At 37.3% G+C, this 21,262-nt stretch overlaps 1 protein-coding gene and 1 long non-coding RNA gene across 3 annotated transcripts; both read left to right on the forward strand.

Moving 5' to 3' along the window:
- The first annotated feature begins 672 nt into the window (after positions 1-672).
- On the forward strand, positions 673-2,591 carry LOC135157788 (uncharacterized). The gene is made up of 2 exons (XR_010296757.1): positions 673-1,194; positions 1,358-2,591. It is a non-coding gene; the product is annotated as an uncharacterized LOC135157788 (long non-coding RNA).
- A 2,273-nt stretch (positions 2,592-4,864) lies between these two features.
- Positions 4,865-20,056, forward strand: LOC129283320 (actin nucleation-promoting factor WASL-like). 2 transcript variants are annotated; one of them, XM_054919157.2, is made up of 4 exons: positions 4,865-5,655; positions 8,502-8,801; positions 13,984-14,392; positions 16,738-19,861. In XM_054919157.2, exons 2-4 carry the CDS (start codon positions 8,527-8,529, stop codon positions 18,190-18,192), a joined length of 2,139 nt encoding a protein of 712 aa, XP_054775132.2. In that variant the 5' UTR covers positions 4,865-5,655; positions 8,502-8,526; the 3' UTR covers positions 18,193-19,861. The 2 variants fall into 2 exon arrangements, with proteins under 2 accessions (XP_054775132.2, XP_054775133.2); XM_054919158.2 differs by lacking the exons at positions 4,865-5,655; positions 8,502-8,801 and adding an exon at positions 12,421-13,678 and having other exon boundaries at positions 16,738-20,056.
- Positions 20,057-21,262: the final 1,206 nt, after the last annotated feature.

Raw genomic sequence — 21,262 nt, forward strand, 5'->3', positions numbered from 1 at the left:
ATAGTACAAAGCAAATCATGCACTATAATATACTTCATAACATGTGTATGTAATTTAGTATTCTGAAGCAATCTTTACTCCTTTTTTTTTTTGCATTTTTATCATCCATTCAGAATTACTTTGATTTTTTTCCTGTGCAAATATCAAACAACACATGTTACCTATGGCACACCTATTAGGGAATCAATTCAAGATATATTTCACCTGAATAGATATAGAGAAACGTATATTTATTCGAGTGAAATATATCTTGAGTTGATTCCCTATAGGCGTGCCATAGTTACCAGCTATCCAATTAATCTTTATAGCTAACTCTCCTGTAGAGACTGAGTAGTAACAGAAACTGGTTACTGGATGTACATGTATCAACTAGGCCCCATCTTACAAAGAGTTATAATTGATCCCATCAACCTCCAGTATCCATCAATGTCATTATTTTTTCTTTAGGAAATTTGCTCAAATGTCCTTTGAAAACAAAGAGAAACATTTTGTATTGTCAAGAAAACAGTAAATGTAATGAATATACATCATATCTAGAAAATATTTTGAACAAACATGTATTTTAGAAGTTGACATTGCTGGCTTTCCAAGGTTGTGGCTAATTGGATCAGTTGTAAGTCTTAGGGAGGAGGGGCTCTGGTCTCAACTGAAGTGTATCTGGTTTTAATTGGTATTATAATTAAAAAAAAATAATGGTATCCTATGTTAAAAAAGCCTATATATAATATGATGTAATAAAACTATCTCAAATTTTTCTATCGATGGGATCCTACTTAATTTTTAAAATCAAGAGATTTGACAGGAAAATCATCACCTCCTCCCCCCTCCTCTTCTGAAGAATGGTCAATAATTCATTATCACCCTTACAGCTTTATGAAAATGATACACTATGGTACCGGGGCACTTTGAATCTTTGTTTTTTTTATCATGTTTGTAAATATATATCAAGAGAAAACTATATCATTATGTGTAGTATAGAAGTATGGTATCTTTAAATAGCAATGTCTTTATTTTTCAGATATTCCAACATGGCGCTCAGTAATTCCAGCATGTGGAAAGAGATGTTTCTTTGTAGAAAGTCACAAAAAACGTGTGAACCAACAAAAATGATGTGATGAAAGTCAACAAAGAGAATTTATTGTAGCCAGGTGTCATTTTAGTTTAATGTTAATATTATTTTATGTTTAAAGAGATGTGTAATACCTTGGTCACATTTGCTCAACGGCGGCCGTACGGCGAGTCGAAAACAGCCGTTTTAACATTTTTGTACCAACTACATATAGGTGGTTTGAATTAAAATTAATAAAACGGCTGTTTCGACTCGCCGTACGGCCGCCGTAGAGCAAATGTGACCAAGGTATAAGGGCTTGTTTAATTAAACATGATGCAACAAATGAAATCAGACTTCAGAATATGGGCTATTTGATCTAATATCAATTTGGTCTTGTTTCATTATGGTCTATGCTACACCTGGTCTAATACCCACTTACTGTACACTGCAAAAAACGCTAGTGTTAATTTAACACCAGCCTGGTATCTATAATCCGTCCACCCCAGAGAGGTGTTGAAACAAATGTTAAATTAACACTGGCGTTTTTGCAGTGTAATTTACATTCAGTCTAATGCCCTGTTATTCTAATATCCACTTATCTAATATCTACTTATTATTTCTTACTGCATCGAATGAAAGTTCGGTTCATAAACAGTTATTCTAACAACGTAAACTTAAAGTTAAATACCAGTTGTGGTAACAATCTCAAAATGAAATCGAACAGAATCCAATGAATTTACCACCAAAGTGTTTGTATGTATAAGTAAAAAATATATGCCAAATAGCTCTGGAAGAAAATGTGTAATTACTGAGAAATGAGAAAAACAAGCACGGAATTCCATCAAATATCGGGTATTTTTCGGAGCAATATTAATACACTGTCCCTTCTACGCTTTTCTGCGTCAGTGATCATACGAATTATCGATTTTGAGCTCATATTTTCATGATTTTACAAAGATAAGTTTACATTAATGTACCAGATTATGATGTATGATGATATTTTGACAATTAACCTTGATTTAACAGACTTTATCATGAAATAATTGTTTTCTGCAACTACTGTCTTTTACCTTTAATGGTATTAGAACAAGTGAATATTAGACCAAATGGATGTAGCCTAACTGGAAATGAAGACAAAATGTGGTCAAAATGGCAATTAGACCAAATGGTTATTAGATGAATTTCTTATATGCGACGTAGGATTAGACCTAACGGAAAAGAGACAAAGTGGGTGTAGCCCAAGTGGCAATTAATTCAACTGAATTTACCAAATGGCTAGTAGACAAACTAGGATTAGACCATGTGGATGAGACCAAATGGAAACTAGACAAAGTGAGTGTAGCCCAAGTGGCAATTTACCTCATCATACCTGAACACTGAAAAAAAAAATGCTGAGCATTGTTGCATCATATATGAACAAGGCCTTTAAAATTGTATTCCACATGATCATAATGTATTACACATCTTTATTGCTTCATGTATTTAATCCTCTCTGTCAAAGATGCAGTATTAAATTGGATCTCAATGTAAGCTGAACTTGGCTCAATCCAGACAATTTTTTATTTGTGTATTTTGTTGTCTCAGTCCTGTAATGGTTTCTTCAAAGGAAATTCGTATTTTTGTGGAGGCTTTCTTTTGAAAATGGCTTTAATTTTATGATTGTGTAAAAAAAAAAATTACATGTACACGTTATACTGGTGACTCTGCCTATGTCGAATCGTTTGAGACCACAGAAATCTACTCTACCAAGGGGGTGTTTCACAAAGATTTAAGTATGACTTAGAGTCGCACTTAAATGCCTAGTTGCGTGCGGTATAAAAGGCATAACTGCATTGGTCAGATCATGCAAAGAGGATGCGCACTACTTCGTATTGATCAATAAGATTGCGCGTTGCATTTCAGATACACTTCGGCTATTAAGTGCGATTTAAGTCTTACTTAAATCTTTGTGAAACACCCCCTGGGCGAAGTTTGACTAAGGAGATGTAAATGACGTTTTGCATATTCATATGTGAAGTAATGCTTCGAGTTAGGCGATTATTTGAGTTATGTAATGTCGACTTATGTAGAGTCTACTGTTCTTGTGATATGTTTTACACGTAATTATTGTCACCCCTGTTTTTAGAGCGATTGCTGTTCATTGCACCATCTCCACTCCCTTGGGAGCAATCCCTATAACTGATAATTGCTAATGGAAAAAGTGCTGAAAATATTGAAAACTACAGGGATAGTTTGTGGAAATGCAATTTCCATATAAACGCAGCTCAAAAAAATTAAAATACAACTTCTACATCCCCCTTCACCAAGAAATTGTTTTACTCTATATCATGGTATCCTGTGAGAAATTTGTAATTCACAAATTGTTGTCAAAAAGTATTTGCCCATTAAAGAGAAATTGTGAATATGGGACTGCAAACATAATCTTGCTTGATTGTCATATATTAAAATATGAGGGCACTTATCCGATGCGATTTTGTTTTTAATTGTTGCTATTTTCTGCTTCTATTAAGGCCCCTCAAAAGTATACTTTAAAGGAACTTGCACTCTTATATGGGTCATAGCCATGGATACAACTTCCCCTCCGAAAATGAAAAATGAAATAAATAAACAGGTGAAAAAAAAAGGTCTTTGAAATGCTACCCCCTGAAAGGGTTTGTACTTTAATTTGTTTCTTCATTATAATATCTAAAAATACAATGAACACATGTTTATCAGTGGAAACCGCAACATTTTGACCTTATAGAATTGTTACCACCTTTATTCCATAGGAATATGAAGTAATATCTGCTTTCATTATCTAGTTCCACAGTAAACCCCTTCTCCATTTTGAAAAAAAAATAAAAAAAAGTTACTTCAAACTTCATACCAGGAATGCTTTGAACAAAAATAGCCATCTTTTCATTTTTTTTTAATGAATAAAAGGAAAGCAACTCTCGGTCACAGATTGAATGTTAGCGTTATAACAATATATTTCCTCTACTTATACTTTGTGATTACAAAGTCATTGAGTAGAAGAAATAACCAGTTGTCTCACGATGTATCAAACGTAGTTATTTCTTCTACTCAATCCTTCACCACGATGAACCTCTTCCACATCGAAGTCATTGTTCATCTATTATATCTACCTTTATAGTGTACTTATATATTTTTAATCAACATTTAATTTCTTTACATACTCATTTTCATCTACCCCAATCTATTTCGGTAAAAGATAATACTTCAGCTGACCAGTCCGACCATATTCTTTTTTTTTTTTTGGGGGGGGGGATTTCTCTCTCCTAACTTTCAAAGAATAAAAAGATGCTCCCCTTTCATTCTTTGAACTTAACCTTGCAATTGAGTTCACGGTATATATTATTCAAAAAGGATAATGTGACGTCACAATACCAATAATTCTCTGATCCTCTCCACAAACCCCGGACCGTATTGTTCACGGGAGAATGATTTTCTCAAAAAACAGGATAGATCCTCCCTTTCAAACGGAGCCTATAATCGTCAACGGAGTGTCCTATTTTTGATACCATGAATAAAAGGGAGGGCTGGTACACACGGTATTGAATAGGACAAAACAAATCGCGTTGTTAGGTGACTTGCTCGAATAAATAGAAAACCAGTTTGGCAGTGTTCAACAGCTCGCCCTTCTAGTTATTCTGCCCGCGAGGCTGATCTCCTTCGACCCAAATGAATGAAACATTATTAGTGAAAACTGATTTATCAAGTTAATTGTCCAAAGAATCAATTGCTTAGATCACGAGAGCAACTTATTTTCTAAAACTTTGTGACAGGGATTCATGACAATGAAATCGAAATTTCAGTTTAGTTGGGAGATTTCATTTGATTAGGCCTAGCTATATGACTCAAAGTTACAAACGTATGTGCAATAAGAAAATGTGTGTTATTACTTGAAGTTGAATTGACTTGGAATGCACCACTCAAACATGTCTTTATTAGTGGATGTATTGGTGTAGGCCTACTGTGTCATACGTTAGCGGGGGAGGGGGTCCTCAGTGGCCCCCGCCCCCCCCCAAAAAAGTGGCATAACGCAGACGCCTTCGCAGAGTATATATGATGATGAATTATGTGCTACTTCATCTGGTACTTCATGTAGCGCCCTATGGAATCCTGGATTTTAGGGAGCACCCCCCCCCCTACCAACTAAAGAATCCCAATCTGTCAAGTACGGTTCAATGTCAAAATCGAATCGAGATCTCGACCGAATCGCCTTGGGCCGAAATGTCTAAAACAATTAAAGATTGTTGTACGTTGAGTCAATACTGTGAGAATACCCCTATTGAATGGGCCGAAAGCAAATCTCAGTAGACGAGAAGGTCCCACACTGATAAAGGCAAACAAAAAACAAAATCGATATTGAAGCTATTACCGAGGCGAGGTCTCCTGCGAGGGATTTCCTATACCCGTTTAACAGAGGTTTAGTCATGGATTTATATCAGTATTTGTTACTTTTAAATCATATTTCTGGAACCATGGACACATTTTGATGAATTATTAAGCTCGTCCTTTATCGTCAGGAAATGGCAAACTATTTTCAAGAGCATGATTATTTTCTTTAAGTGCATGGACATGATTTTTTTCCTGAAACATCGGTAAGTTAATTGTTTTTATTGTTCATTAATTATCTCATCATTGATTATTTTCGGGATATGAATTCATAGGACTACGAGACAAAAGATATTGTCCTGATATAATTTATGTTCAATTTTAAGGAAGTTCATGCGGTTCCAACTGAATGATAATGGTCATAGGATTGTAATGTGCCGATAGTAAAAAAGCTAACATTTTAAGGGGCCATTATTTGTTACCTTAATTCTCGTGTCTTAAATGAATTCATGATGATGGCGATATTACTCTGATCATAATCATTACACTCTAAAAAAGATTGAGTAAAAATTTACCCAATATTGGGTAGAGAGGCAACATGCGTGGTTGCTGCATCTTTTTCCCCCATATTGGGCAAAATGCATGTTTTAAGAGTAAATTTCAACGAAACATTGCGTGAAATTGTTTGGCATAATTTTACTCAGCAAACATGCATGTTCTCATTTTACCCAGAATTGGGTAAACTTTTTTAGAGTGTACGATGATGATGATGATTATGATGGTGGTGGTGGTGATAATGATGGTGATGATGATGGTGATGATGATAATGATGACGGTGATGATGAATGATGATGATGGAATAGTCTTCCTATAAACTTAATACAAATGCCAACAACATACAAATTTAAAAGAAGTATTGACATATTTTGGCAAAATAAGCACTTTGAGCTTCCAAGACTCCTCACACAAGCTCATGAAGTAGTAGTTTTCAGCAATGTTAATCCTAAAAGAAGCGACCGGGAGTTACAGGCTTGCGCCTTCATCCCGTACTATATAGATGATGATGATGATAATAATAATGATGATGATTAATTGATTATGATCTCGTCATCGCCTTTTTACCGTAAAATTCTCCGATATTATCATAAACGTCAATATACAGTTAGGCAGGGCGTGCATGCATGGTTTAGTAAAAATGAACCCCAAAGCATATGCAGTATCTTAATCGCTTATCATAAATCATTTTCATTAGATTAAATCTTTTCTCAAAATTTTGCCTTTTTCATATTGTGTGCAATAATAATAAAAAATATGTCCATTTTCTTGTAATATGTTTAAACGCCTGTGTTACGTTAAAATAGTGGTTTATGAATGCAATCGTTCTATTTTCCTCCCTTATATTCTTATTTTACTGATTCATGTGAAATTTTCAATACATGATATGCGACACACAACTCTATACCTTTCCAGGTTTCTCGTCACCCGGCCTCTTTCTCTCTTCCACACTTCAAATTCAACACACACGATTATAAAATAAGTTTACTAAAGAACTAACAATCGCTATCCAATACTCATCAACAAAACACCTTAACGCATGCAGAGATTTTATTGAAAACAAACGCATTTTTTGGTTCGCTCTTTCTAACAAACAACATAAGGAATACTTCCGGCCAATAAAATATACGTTTGTTGAAAAGATGCTTTGATATACTTGCTCTATTGAAATTTCAGGGATTATGCGAATGTTAACTCTCTGTTTGGGTTATTCAATTTTGTTTGTTAACTTTTATGTGACCTACATCCAAAGTTCTAGAAGGGCATGCATATACTAGACAAATTTAAAAAAAAATATATGATAAAATAATTATATTAAAAGAAGATGCAATCTGGCGATCCGAACATATTAGTAATGTCCAATTTTCAAGTCTTGGGCATGGGCTTTTTATATTAAAGGTATATTTCACGAGGTCTTGGCGTCACTGTCTACGAAAATCATAATAATTTATGTTGATCCCGTGGTTCTCTTTTAAAAGAAATAAGTTTATTTTACATGTTTATATTATGACTGGAAATCAAATCTCGGTAGAATTGAGAGTGTAAGTTTACCCGATCTAGGTGATGATTTCATTTTGCTTCACGCGATAATTGACGAATCGATATTGTGTCAATACAGACCCTTTCTTAGCATGGCAAACAATCATTAAGAGGACCTTTCTGAGGACTTGTTAATTGAGTAGCTATATACCGAAATGCGGTATCAGGGCATTTTGAAGGGGGTGGGGCGGAAATACATGTAATTCATGGTTACTATTTATGATATTTATCATTAGCTTTCTAAATGGAAGTATGGCCAAGTCATTTCCGTTTATATATTCTTCTTTTCATTTTTTAAAATCCACTTTATCCTATATATCACTGGAGATGGTCATCCCCTGTCCCTGGAGCGCCGCCAATAAATTGATCATTACCTTCAATGTGTCGGGAAGAAAACCCATTAACGACTAAATCAATATTTGAAGTACCATATAATTCAGCGTCAAGCCTTATTAATTAATGGTTGACAGAGGGGGCATGGTCCTATTTCGAAGTCCATCCCTGTTGACGGGACAGTCTCGCCAACGTTAAAAATATTAATTTCAGTGACATGGTAATAATAAAGACAGACTTTTAATAAAGTTGATGGTGATGGTAATGATTATGATGATAATGATGTAGTGACTGTGATGATAGTGATGATGAGGGCGATGATGGTAACGAATATGATGGTAGTGGTGATAATGATGATGACGACGACGACGATGATGATGACGACGATGATGGTGATGACGATCATAATGCGTGGAGATAATGACGATGCTGCTGCTCCTACTGATGATGATGATGGTGATTGTGATGATGATAATGGTGATGATGAGTGAGATGATGGTGATGATCATAATGTTGCTGGTGATGGTGATAATGCTATATGACGATGCTGCTGCTCCTACCGATGATGATGGTGGTGGTGATGATGATTGTTTGGTGGTAACGGATGATGGCAATGATGATGAAGATGATGATAATGATGAAAGAGAATTCTAACCACCTCCTTTCAACTCTTCTATTCTGTCAGTACAAATTGAGAAAGGGTGACAACAATGACGAATACGGACAAGATACGATTTGCATCACCATCGCGCAGATCCGTGTCTAACCATAGCCCTTACTCAGCCTCTCGTCAGGACCAGGTTCGGTCCAGCATGAAAAGTCGAACCGCTGGTCCAAGACCACTGGGAACCCCAGCCAGTGACATATCGATGTACTACGACCGACTGATGGCCCAGAGCGTCCGTTCCGAGAGACAGAGGAGGTCACGGATGGGGCAGTGTGCTTCGGCTGATTTAGAAAGGAGGCGTAATGGTCAACAGAGCAGGTAGGTTAATAATATGTCGATCAATAATGTATCTATATGCACTGACGTAATAAGCAAACAAAAATAAAATCCCCGCCCCTCCAAAAAAAGTGAGGTGCACTCATAAATCAAGAGAGAACGCAAATTTGTGGCCTCTTACTCTTTCTCAATGTGGAAATTCTATGGAACATACTGGCCTACCCATGTCCTCTTCGTTTCATATTTATTTCGTATTAATATTTTGTAAGCAAGTGTTATTGCGACATTCGGTGGTAGACTGGAAAGACGGGGGGGGGGGGTGGAGCATTTTTACTTTATCATCAAAACGGGGGGGGGGGGGGCGTATAGGATATATCTAACGAATGAATTTTTCTTTTACCCCCGACCTTCTTTTCCTTATCACGGCTCTCTTTACTCCTTGAATAATATTGGAAAACGCCCTGCCCGCCTCAGCCCCCCTCCCCGTTGTTAATAATAAATAATAGTAATAACCAGCATTTAGTACGCTCTCCATATTATAGTAAAACCAGGAACTCCCACTTCCCTGGTAAAACTATATCATAGCGTTTACAAACATAATACATACATACATACACCCACCCATACACCCATACATACACCCATACACACATACATACATACATGACGTTGAATGGAAATATAATTAATCAGATTTAAGTGTATCAGTTTGGCGTCAATGTCTCTTAGACAGATAACATTAGATTAAGACAAAAGGTGATTTGTTTGTATCTGTGTCACAAACATTGAAGAATGATAAGACAGTAATTGTTAAAGATTGTGTTGAAGTAAGGTGGGAGAGGTTGCTGCTGTCCCGAAATAGCGAGAGAGGTATAGACAGATACTGTATAACATATACAAGACAAACTCCACCCTTTCTTCGCTTTTTCAATGTATGAAACAGATATCACGATTAAAGTCCAGATATTTCGTCTGTTAATGAGTTAACCAATGTCAAAAAATGTTTACCTCAAGATTTCAGAATACCTACGACTGTTATGCTTATTATGAAGTTGTCTAAAGAGGCGTAATAAGGCAAAAAGAAATTGAGGGGGCGTAGTAATTGATTCCGTTTTCACTTTGTGGAGTGAAAGAGCGATGCGAGCGAGTATAAACTTTTGGGATCTCAATAAATCATGATCAATCAAACATTTATTGTACGGACACTGTTATTCGATCATGATTAAAATATCAAATTATGATTGAAGAGCTGATCGCTTAAGCTTAAATTTCTTTGTTTTGAGGGTAGATTTCCTCCGTAATAAAAGTATATACACTTATTTAAATTATCATTTATTGTCCAAAAATACATTGGTTCTGAACGGGGCAAACCATGCAGTTTGTATTAACTAGTAAACAATTAAGAACCAAAATAGGCTTATATTTCTTGTCATCACTCAGTGATTCACTTAAGTTTCTTACTTTTTTGCGCCCCCTAAAAGTGGCGCCCTTGGCTTATAATCTCTCTAGGTATGTCTCTGTCCCCAGTTCTCATCATTTACCATCCTCACTCTAAAAAAAAAAGTTTACCCAATATTGGGTAAAATGGGAACATGTATATGTTTGCTGGGTAAGATGATACCAAATCCTTAGCAAACTTTACCCAATGTTGCGTTGAAATTTACCCATTAAACTTGCATTTTGCCCAATATTGGGAAAAAATTACACAGCAAACATGCTTGTTCCCTTTCTTCCCAATATTGGGTAATTTTTTTTACTCTTCTTTTTTTTTTATAAGAGTGCTCTCTATTTGTTTTATTCTCACCTCTTCCTCTCACCTCTCTGTTTACCTCTTCTATGTATTCTACCAAACTGTGATAGGACCAGCAGACCACACCTTTTTACTTGCCTTTTCTGAATATACCCCCTTTTCTCTTTATCCCTTTCGCCAACACCCCTTAATTTCTCTATTGTCCCTTCTTACGCCCCTATACCGAAGTATCTAAAACCATAATAATAATAATAATAATAACGTCATATTTTACCCAGAGTAGCCACTTCAGTACTGAAGTTCAGTTCTGAAAACTGTTCTCCCAGTTTTTTTTCCAGGAATTTCTTCACCTACCGGGTACCCATTCACCTGAACTGGGTCGAGTGCAGCACAATGTGGGTACATTTCTTGCTGAAGGAAAACACCTCATGGCTTGGTTTCGAACCCACGTCCCTCTGATTGAAGGCAAGAGTCATAACCACTAGACCACGACGCCCCTGCACTCATCCCCTCTTGACACTCTCCTTTTCTATATTTACCCCCTTAATGTAATTATTCTAACAAGGGACATTAGTCCATATACCCTCTTGTTTCCCTAAAAAAACACAACCACCCTTTCTCCCTGTACCCCTTTTGCTATGTATTCTACCAAGGGGTATAAGACCTCACCCTCTAGAAAAAAATCTCCCTCTCCTTTCTCTCTTCACCCCTTCTATCCATTATATCGATAAGAGATGTAAGCATTGCCGTACGAAAATAATTTTTCCGGGGGGGGGGGGGGGCAAAACGCGTAAAAAATTACGAAAAAAACAAATTTGAGAGTGAGTGAGAATAGCGACCGAGCTTCTCATGGGGGCACTTTTGTATTTTCGACAGTGAAATTAAAGGATTTCGTGCATATTTTTGGTGAATTTTACAGAAAATTTCAGTAAAAATGTGTTACTTTTCAAACTTCGGGGGGGGGGGGGCACTGCCCCCTCCCCCCTCCCGCTGCCTACTGCCATGGATGTAAGACATCATTCCCCTCCTGAAAATCTCTTTACCCCCTTCGCCTATTATATCATACCAGTGGGTGTAAGACCTCATCCTCTCCCTTACCCACATTCCCCTATTTAATATACCAGGGTTGTAACTCCACACCCTTGTCCCTCATGAGACACTGACCGAGTCACTTCTAGGCAGCCTAATATCTTGTTTTCCTCCTCAGAATATTGATCGTCCATTGTCCATGGAACATGATAATCCATAATAAGATAGGCCATGACCTAATCATGCGTACCGTCTAACACATTAATACCAATCGATATCATTCTGTGATGCCCCAGTTACATCAACATAACCAACTCCTAACCGACCGATGATCTGTCATTGATAATAACGTAATAGATTTGATCGGTCTGTCGTCGGTGTTGCCTAAAATGACTGTGGCATGACTCTTTAGGAGAGGACACGTTTATAGTACGAAAATTAGACCGAGCTAATTTTCATGGCATCGAGCGAATACATGACACACTAATCCAATCAATGTATTTGTATGAATTTTCGAAGTATCAATTCCCACCCCCTCAAAAAAAAATAATACCGATAATTGTTTTTTTTTTCAGTACGGAGCATCTTCTAATAATGTAAAAGTGCACATTAATTCTGGTGAAACATCTGATTGATGGTAAAGCATTATACATTCCACATGAATCTCTTACACGATGAGCTGATATGTGAGTTGTAAAAAGAATTAAGAGTCGAATGGAGTCGCAAAGTAACGATTTTTTTTCTTTAAGGTTTTGAGTACCTATATATACTCTCAGGATATTTCCCCCAAGTTTCCGACCTGAATATGACACCATGTCATAAAGTTTATGAGCCCCGTTCATAGTCCAACTGACTTTAAACAGTGTCTGAAGAATATTCGCTAGTATAGCCGCGAAGATTTCTCAAAGTAGTACATTTTGTTTTGGTTGTTGATCGTAATTTGGGAAGAGAAAACCAAAAAGGTCATCTTTTGTCAACGCTTTCACCTATATTCAATAAGAACATGAAGTCCTTAAAGTGTTGACGATGAGTTACACAACTTTTGCATCAAAGGAAACTCCCAGAGCCGGAGGCAATGTCTTTTCTTCTGTACCTAACTGAGCGCAGGCCGCCTTTTGAAAAACAGATACGAACAAAGTTGTCGGACACAACTCAATCAATATTGATTGCGCCAGCGATGAGCACAGACAGTTAGAAGGGCCATCTTTTTTGTTTACGCGAGGAATCACTTCAATCTTGCCGAAGTGTCACTGAGATCATTTTTCACCGATTCATCGACGGCGCGCGTGACAACCGTTTTCGCACTGTTCATGGTTTGTTCTTCTGGTAGAAGACATCGTAATCGTTTGAAGTGTCCACCATAAGTTTTACTGGATTACCTTTCATGAAGGGGAACTTTCTTTCTCTCAAGGGACTTATTGATTCTGTTGGTCCGTTAGAAATCATTTTCTTGAACTTTAAAGCAGGATTTCTTTGACTTTGTTCTCTGTCCAGTACAGAGTTATTAGGTCTGCTAATCTCAGTGGAGGATGACGATTAATACGGTTCACTGAAACTCAGTACACGCAAAGGTTGCCGAACTAGAGCAGTTCTTGTCGATCCTGTCTGATGTCCTCAAAATTCAATCTGTTATAGCTGAATAGCATGTGACCTGCTTCTAACATGGAATCATTTTAAAATCATTGATCATTTTAATCTGATAGGAAAGGATTAATCACCCCAATTCATTTAATCATTGGAAAAGGATTTTGCTCGACTCAATGGCCATGCCGTCTCCAGGTGTTCCGGCGTAACTATGTCTGCCGATTGACCTTAAAACCACAAAATATGGATTTTTTTTCTTTGCATATTCACAGGACAGAAAAAAATTGCCTTAACGTGAATTAAAAGGTCTCTCTATGAGGGTGCAGGCTTTGTAAGAAGAATTTTATAAAAATATTAAGGTCTAAAACTTTTTTGATGTCTTAATATTTATCATTGGAAACAAGTCATATACTAGTAATGATGTCTTCGCTTAGTGATGGTGAAAATATTTCCCGAACTATTGTGTCAGGAGTGGGATTATTTCATGTGTATCACTATCCACCGTTTCACACTTTGGAATATATTGTGTTATGAGAGATATTACCATGACTACGCAGTAAGTCGAACACTTCGTATTCTTTTTTTTTAATTTCTGCAGCATTTCTTAAAAATTTCCTCGAGTCATTTAGCTGTGTGTCTCGACAATTCATTTAATCAATAAAGTTTCTGTTTTAAGTCTAATATATTTAGTAGCTCATTTCCCCTTTTTGTTTTTTTGCAAATTTGAAATGAATTTTCCAATGTATGCGTTCAATGAATACTAATGTTGTATCCCGTTAATCTTTTACCCTCTTTTACCAAATTTTACCGACTTATTTCATTCAAAGGGCTCGTACTCCTTTTCATTTTATTTGACCACAGAAGCTGGATCCACAACGGATTGGCCTCCCGCGCTGCAGACCGCCACTCCTTCAGTGGTTACTCGTCTCCACAACTCACTCGAAGTCAGACTCGCCCCGACGTTGGTACCCGCGAACTCGGCTTAACGAGATCACACACGGTGGGCGAGCTCCGGACACCGAAGATCAACCTCACCGGCGTGACGGGCGAACGACCTCGGCCGGAGATCACGAGAGCGTCCTCCTGGTGCGCGATGCCGAACGTCTCCTCTCGCTCGATGTCGCGACTTTCGTCCAGTTCGACGTCGAGTCTGCCGATAATTTCTGCTAGTTCATCGAGGCAAGCTGATGCCCTCGTCAGTGCGTCATGTGAGGGTCTGGTGCAACGTGTATCGGCTCTTCGCAGCTTGGCGAATAATCCGAGATTAAAGGTAGGAAAAGATGAATGATCGAACAAAATATCGAATGAAAAATGGACGAATGAACGGATAGTCGGATACTTCCTTGAAATCATAAAACAACAATGTAACAATTAATGTGAATAAACTTGGTTTTAGATAAACAACGCAGATACATTAATTCAACAATTCCTGCTTATTATGGGTTTCTATTAGGTCATATAACTATAGGAGCTGAGATGTGCCACCCAGATCCAGGAAATCATATTGTCATGTCGACATCTGGTGGAAGAGATGATCACTAGATCTTGGATCTTTATCATTTCGAGGAGATCAGAGACACGATATATAAACGTGATGAGATATAGTCAGCTTTTACACAATGTAGTCATGGCACGCTTGTCATCACTATATCTGATCATCTCTCCTACTTTATGTTGACACTACAGTGCGTATCAAAAAAAAGTTTACACTTAGAAAAAATCCTGTAAAATTATACATTTTTAATCTCCTGAAGATTTTTCCACATTTTAACATTGGTACAGATCCATTTAAGCAAATGACGATATAACTGTTGAAAAATATTTCCGCTTGAGTGAGCACCACTTACTTTTGAAAAGTTAGTGAAAAATGATTTGCGCAGAACTTTGAAATAGTTATGCGAATAAAAGTAGACCTTAATCATGAAGAACACATGGAATTTCACTAGTAAAATTGATTTGAAGATATCTTCAACCTTTTTTAATTTGTTTCCTTGCCCAAAACACTTCAAAGAGTGCATTGCACCCCACCCCACTCCCCCACACACCGAGGCCATCGTGACGATGTTTGCTTTACACTGAGCTGTGATTTACATGAAATGGCTTAGGCTTGATTTTCATTTTGATAATCATTGTCAAGCTTGGGAAAAATAAGGAGAAACAAGTATTACATGAAAAATGAAATGTAAACCCACTTTAAATGATAAAAACTTAATGAAAAAATTCTGGAGATTCTGATATAAACTTTTGTTCAGATTCAGTTATGTCCTCTGATCCAGCTGGCACAAATAGGGTAAAGGTTGTGCTTACTAAGTGTTAAAATTTCAATTTGGGTGGCAAAATTGTTACAAAATGCTTGAATGTATCCGTTTTATTTCAATTGACTAAAAGTGCATGGGAAATGTATGAGGAATGTTTTGCAGGGTAAGTTTGATTTCACTCTTTCCCCTTGACACAGCGTGAAAACGAGCATTTCTGCGCAAACAGATTTCTGCGAGCTTTACAAAAAATGGACAGTGCTCACTCATGTGTAACATTCTGTCAAAACTTTTACTTTCATTTGATAGATGAGACCCAAACCCAAAAATAAATGTGAAAAAATTACCCACATGTTGTATATTTTCTAATTCCCAGGGCTTTTTCAAAGTGTAAACTTTTTTTTGATACGCACTGTAGAGATCCTAGATACTGACATTTGACCATTTCTCCTAAAGGATGAATACGTGATGAGATCCATGGAGCGTTTCCATCAACATTTTTGTCCGACAAATTGTCAGGTCCGACAACTTTCCCTGATTACTGAAATTGGTTGAGAGGCACTGGTACCATAGTAACTGTCGGATAAAACAGTACTTGTCGGATAAAACGTCTGACAAGTCCTTTCATGAAACGCTTTCCAAAGCTTTCGTTATCTGATCACCCATGTGGCACTTTTATGCTCCCATTATCATACTTATAATTATAAATATTACAATTTCTTATTGCAAGGCCCCACTTTACAAAAGTTGCCATCAGTCTCAAGTTTTAATTTGATGGGAGTGCATCTTAATTGCACTATTTTTATATGACCCTTATGTGTTATATCAAATATAGTTTGGATCTAATTGATCGAGATTTATTCATCTTTATTTGTTGATTTAAACATTTATTCTTCTGCTTTTTAAATTAATTTCTCTATGATTTGATAATAACCATTCACTCATTTTGTAATGTTTTCTTTGAGAAGCTATACCGTCACAGTATAATATTTTACCGTATCTCTGTTTGCCTACATATAATTATAGGCCTACATGTAGTCATATTATGTTCGATATGGAGCTTGATAAGCAATTTAAACCTTGTAGTTGGGCGAAAAATGACCCACTTTTAACCAACCCTGGGCAACATACTGTCCACACAACTATTGGTTAAAATCTGCCCAATTGGGTAATAAATTTGCTCAATTTGATAATAATTGCCCATAACATACATATATTTTTACCAACAAACATTACCCAACACAGTATGTTGCCCAAAATTTTAAGTGTGTAGATTAAAGCTATAATAGAATAATAATCATAAACTCTACGTCCATATTAATCATATTGTGTATTTTTTTTATTTTTTATTTTCATGTAGGTGAGAATCGTCAACGGATCACCCAAAATATCGCCGCGCCTCAATTCGATCACATCGGGACGGGAATCAACCACATCTCAGAAAAGACCTCACCGGGAATCAACCCGAGAAGTCGTGGTTGAGATCTCAAAATATGGTTACCATTCTCGCAGCAACTCACCCACCTACCGCCGGCTTATCAACGCGAAGGAGCAACTCGACGTCGCGCTCTGCAAGAAATTGCGCTCGGTCAGACAGCAGCTTGACGGACAGACAGCCCGTGAAAACTCCTCCATGGACGAGGGATTTCGGTTGAAAATTGACGAGCGCGGGTCGGAGGATTGGTATAAAGACATGGTGAAAAGAGAATTGGAAAACGACGAAACTTCGGAAGTTATTGAGAGTATGACGATTGCCAACAGCGAACCCCTTGCCACGTTCGAAGCGTTGGATTTGAAGAATCCGCGTCCCCACGTCGATCTCAACTTCGATATTCGATACATTCAGGCCCGCATCAACGATTGGGATGTTTTGAACATTAACGTCGAGGAGGAAGAGAAGAAAATAGAGGAAAGGCGGGATAAGGAGAAGCGCAGACGACGCGCACCGTCGCATTCTCCGACACATTTCCGACGAACCTGCGAAGCGTGTTGCGTGGACGGTGTGCATGGAAAGAACAAACAGCGTGTGGACTTCCTACGTATGAACAAATCGCGAAGGGTTAAGTTCCGCAGACGACAGAAGAACAATAATGACGATAGCTATGATAACGATAGTGATATCGAACACCCTATGATGATGGATGAACCTGCCACAACCCAGTCGGATATTTTACCGCCGCCATCACCACCGCCTCCTACAAAACCACTCAAAACTAAGAAAACCGTCAAGATAGAAAGACCAAAGTCGTCGAAATCGACAAAGTCAAAGACTTCAAGTAAAGCGCCCTCTGTGGCCCAACCGGAGGAAGCGGTAGAAACTGAACCCGAAAACCGGTTACCGTTGTTACCGCCTTCGTTACCGCCTGCAGCATCACCTCGTCCGGATAACCGGTCAATATCCGTTTCTAGCGATCGCGAATCGCCTGTTACCACGGTGACGAAACCACAAACGCCACCGCCGCCGGAAGAGGAAAAACCGAAATTGACTGACAAGGAGAAGTTCCTGATGATGAGGAAACGAATGGAAGAGAGACAGAGAGAGAAATCGGAGAAGAGGGAAAATTTTGTTGATTATTCTATGATCGCATTCCACGGGACACGCAAGGAGAGAGCGGGGAGGGGTCAGAAAGGATTAGGCAAGACCCTTTCAAACAGATTGGAGAGTATGGCGTCTTTTAAATCAAAACAATCAGATCATGGAGATGGTAAAAGGGAAAGTTTGATGTCGATGTTGGGAAGTGATTACGACGATGATGACGACGATGATGAAGATGATGACGATGATGATGATGATGAGGATAATGATGAGGAATAACCTATATATTCTATGAACATGGGAGAGTGTACTAGCAATTTTACCCTCAGTCAATACATCGATTACTGTCGATGGGTTTATTTCTAATTGGTCTAATACCAATTCTTCCAATTGCCAACTCGTCTACTATCATTTGGTCTACCATCAGTTCGTCCAATATCCACATGGTCTAATTGCCATTTCGTCCACTCAACATTTCGTCTGATAACCAGTTGATCCAATAGCCATTGGGCGAAATGAATGAAAAGAAAATGGGTATTAGACCAACTGGTTATGAGACGAAATGGTCAAAGACGAACTGGTGATTAGACGAAGTGATGATTGGACCAAAATGGTTATTGGACCAAATGGTTGTTAGACGAAATGTTGATGGACGGAATGGCATTAGACTAAATGAAACTAGACCAAGTGAGGAGTGGACGAATCGGCAATAGACGAATCGGCAGTTCACCTTGTCGATGTACATAATGGTCAACCCAATATCGATGTTCTTCAAAGGTCAAGTCCACCCACAACAACAAGATGATTTGAATAACTAGAGAAAATTAAGCAAACTTGACATTGAAATTTCATTAAATTACATTTGTACAAAATGAAAGTTATGAAATTCTATAATTACCCGTTACACTGTAAGAAAACTGTTTAAATTTAAGAGTTGTTCAATCTCGTCACTCTAACAATTATTGTTCAAAGTTATGAACAAGTTGTTTAAACAGTTTGAACAATTAAAAAAAAGTTGATTAAAAGTTTAAACAACTTGTTAGAGTGACGAGCTTAAACAACGTGCTATATATTTTACCGTGTAATGCTCAACATGGGTGTTGATTGTGTACGTTGTTGGTTGCTCCTTAAACTTACGTCATGCACTGACTATCATAACAAGAGTTTATTAATTAAGAAAAGACAGAAAATAATAAAGGATCCAACACTGATCAAAGTAGTTTGTAAATGAAGTTATTTCACTTTTGGGCAATTCCATGAAATATGTATGTCCGACCTTCTATAATTATGTAAGACCTTCATGAAACTTTCCGTCTCTGATTTCTGGTTTTTTTTTTGACACTCTGTAATGCTCTCAAAGGACCATGACTTGGTCAGTTTATGAACTGAAGTACAACTTGAGAAAAATAGGGGTCGGACGTACAAAAAGGTTGATCATTTTATGGAATTGCCCTTTTGGTTTTCGCTGAACGCTGATATGATATACATAGTGGTTGGTGTGCGAATTAGAGAGCCCATAGCGTCATATTTCTTTTGTATTTTATTACAAAGTTTCCTTCAATGATTTCAAATTTGGTTTGTACCCCCCTTCGAACATAAAATCGCCATTGTTATATATACAATTACATGTGAATTGGTGAAAAAGATTTAATTTGGAATCTGTAGATATAAAGTATTTTCTCTTTTGTGAAATGAAATACAAAAGAAATTATAACTTAATTTCGAGACCTCCCATATAAATATAACAGTTTGGTGAAATTTACAACCGATTTTGTTGATTTTTCAGTGCTATCCTTGCTTGCATTTTGTCATTATTTATTCAAATAGGCTCGTTTTTTTTGTTGTTGGGGTGGACTTGACCTATATAAAAAGGATATTGTAAAATTTAAATATTTTCTTAGAAATTCAAATGTAGATGTATGACAATCAAAACAATGTTAAACTTGTTAAAAAAAGAAAACGCGCATTCCATTTGTATTATTTTGTCATTGATTAATTGGCGTACGAGCTAACGGATATTTCCCCTATTTTTTTTCTAAACGTTTGCAATAAACTAATTAGTTGTCAAGATTGCAGAAAGAATTACATGGAAAATTACAGTGGTACAAATCTATAAAAGAAAATGAGAGAAAGAAAGAGAGAGAGAGAGAGAGAGAGAGAGAGAGAGAGAGAGTGGAGGGGAGTGAGGGGTGGGCGGGGGAGAGAGAGTGAGTATTATGTTAGAGAGATTGCGAGGGAGATGTTCTCTTGTAATTTTTAGGGTTAGTTGCAAGATACTTTAACAAGCGAAAGTCCTTTGATTCAATCTTTAGTTGATTTGAGTTCAATTCCAACTTGGGTATATTGTAACCCCCGTCATGCTTTGCAATTGAACAGGGGCCGCGGAACGGTTTTCAAAGTGGGGGGGCTGACCATGCTAAAAATCACAATCATATGGTCATTTTTACGTTTTTGTACACGGTTTTGGAAAAAAGTGGGGGGGGGGGCTGAAGCCCCCCCCCCCCAGCCCCCCCCCCCGCTTCCGCGGCCCCTGTTGAACGGATGTTTTTTTTTCAATTACGTTCCATGCATTAGACCGTTTATACAGTGCGTCCCAGAAAAAACGAAACCGAGTTTAAGCGATGATTTATCATAACTTAATCACAAATACAATAGACAAATGACCTACCAATGTAAAGCTTAGAATCTCCTCTTTCATCTGATATTACCTAGATTATTCCTCATTCACGCATGAGTGAGCACAAACAATTTGAAGAAAGGATACCAAAAACTCATTTGGCGGGGGGTATCTGAATTTCAAAAAGAAAATCACATGCCTAAAAAGTTCAATATCTGCTCTTTTATTTGATACCTTAATCACAAAAAATGGTCAAGAAGTAAGAAAGTTATGTTCCCTCGAAACAATGCTTGTATTTCCATAATTTCATTAAATAAACGTGTTTTCACCGGTTTCCCACAGAAGCTATCGCATGGTTAACAAAAGACTTAATGCATGGCTGGTCGTCAACAAAACAGAGTGTCAAGTGAGTTTGAACGCTAGCCTGTAGAACCTCTTAATTTTATGAAATTATTGAAATTTAAGCCTTATTTCAAATAACCAGAACTTTGTTATATCTTGACCATCTTCTGTAATTGAGGTATCAAATTAAAGAGCAGATATTGAACTTTCTAAAAATGTGGTTTTCTTTTTCAAACCCAGATACAGCCCGCCAAATGACTTTTTGGTATCCCCTCTTCAAATTGTTTTTGCTCACTCATGCGTGCATGAGAAATAATCTACGTAATATCAGATGAAAGAGGAGATTCTAAGCTTTACAATGGTAGATCATTTGTCTATTGTATTTGTGAT

The sequence above is a fragment of the Lytechinus pictus genome, unplaced genomic scaffold (assembly GCF_037042905.1).
Source record: "Lytechinus pictus isolate F3 Inbred unplaced genomic scaffold, Lp3.0 scaffold_20, whole genome shotgun sequence".
In the NCBI taxonomy this organism is placed as follows: domain Eukaryota; kingdom Metazoa; phylum Echinodermata; class Echinoidea; order Temnopleuroida; family Toxopneustidae; genus Lytechinus; species Lytechinus pictus.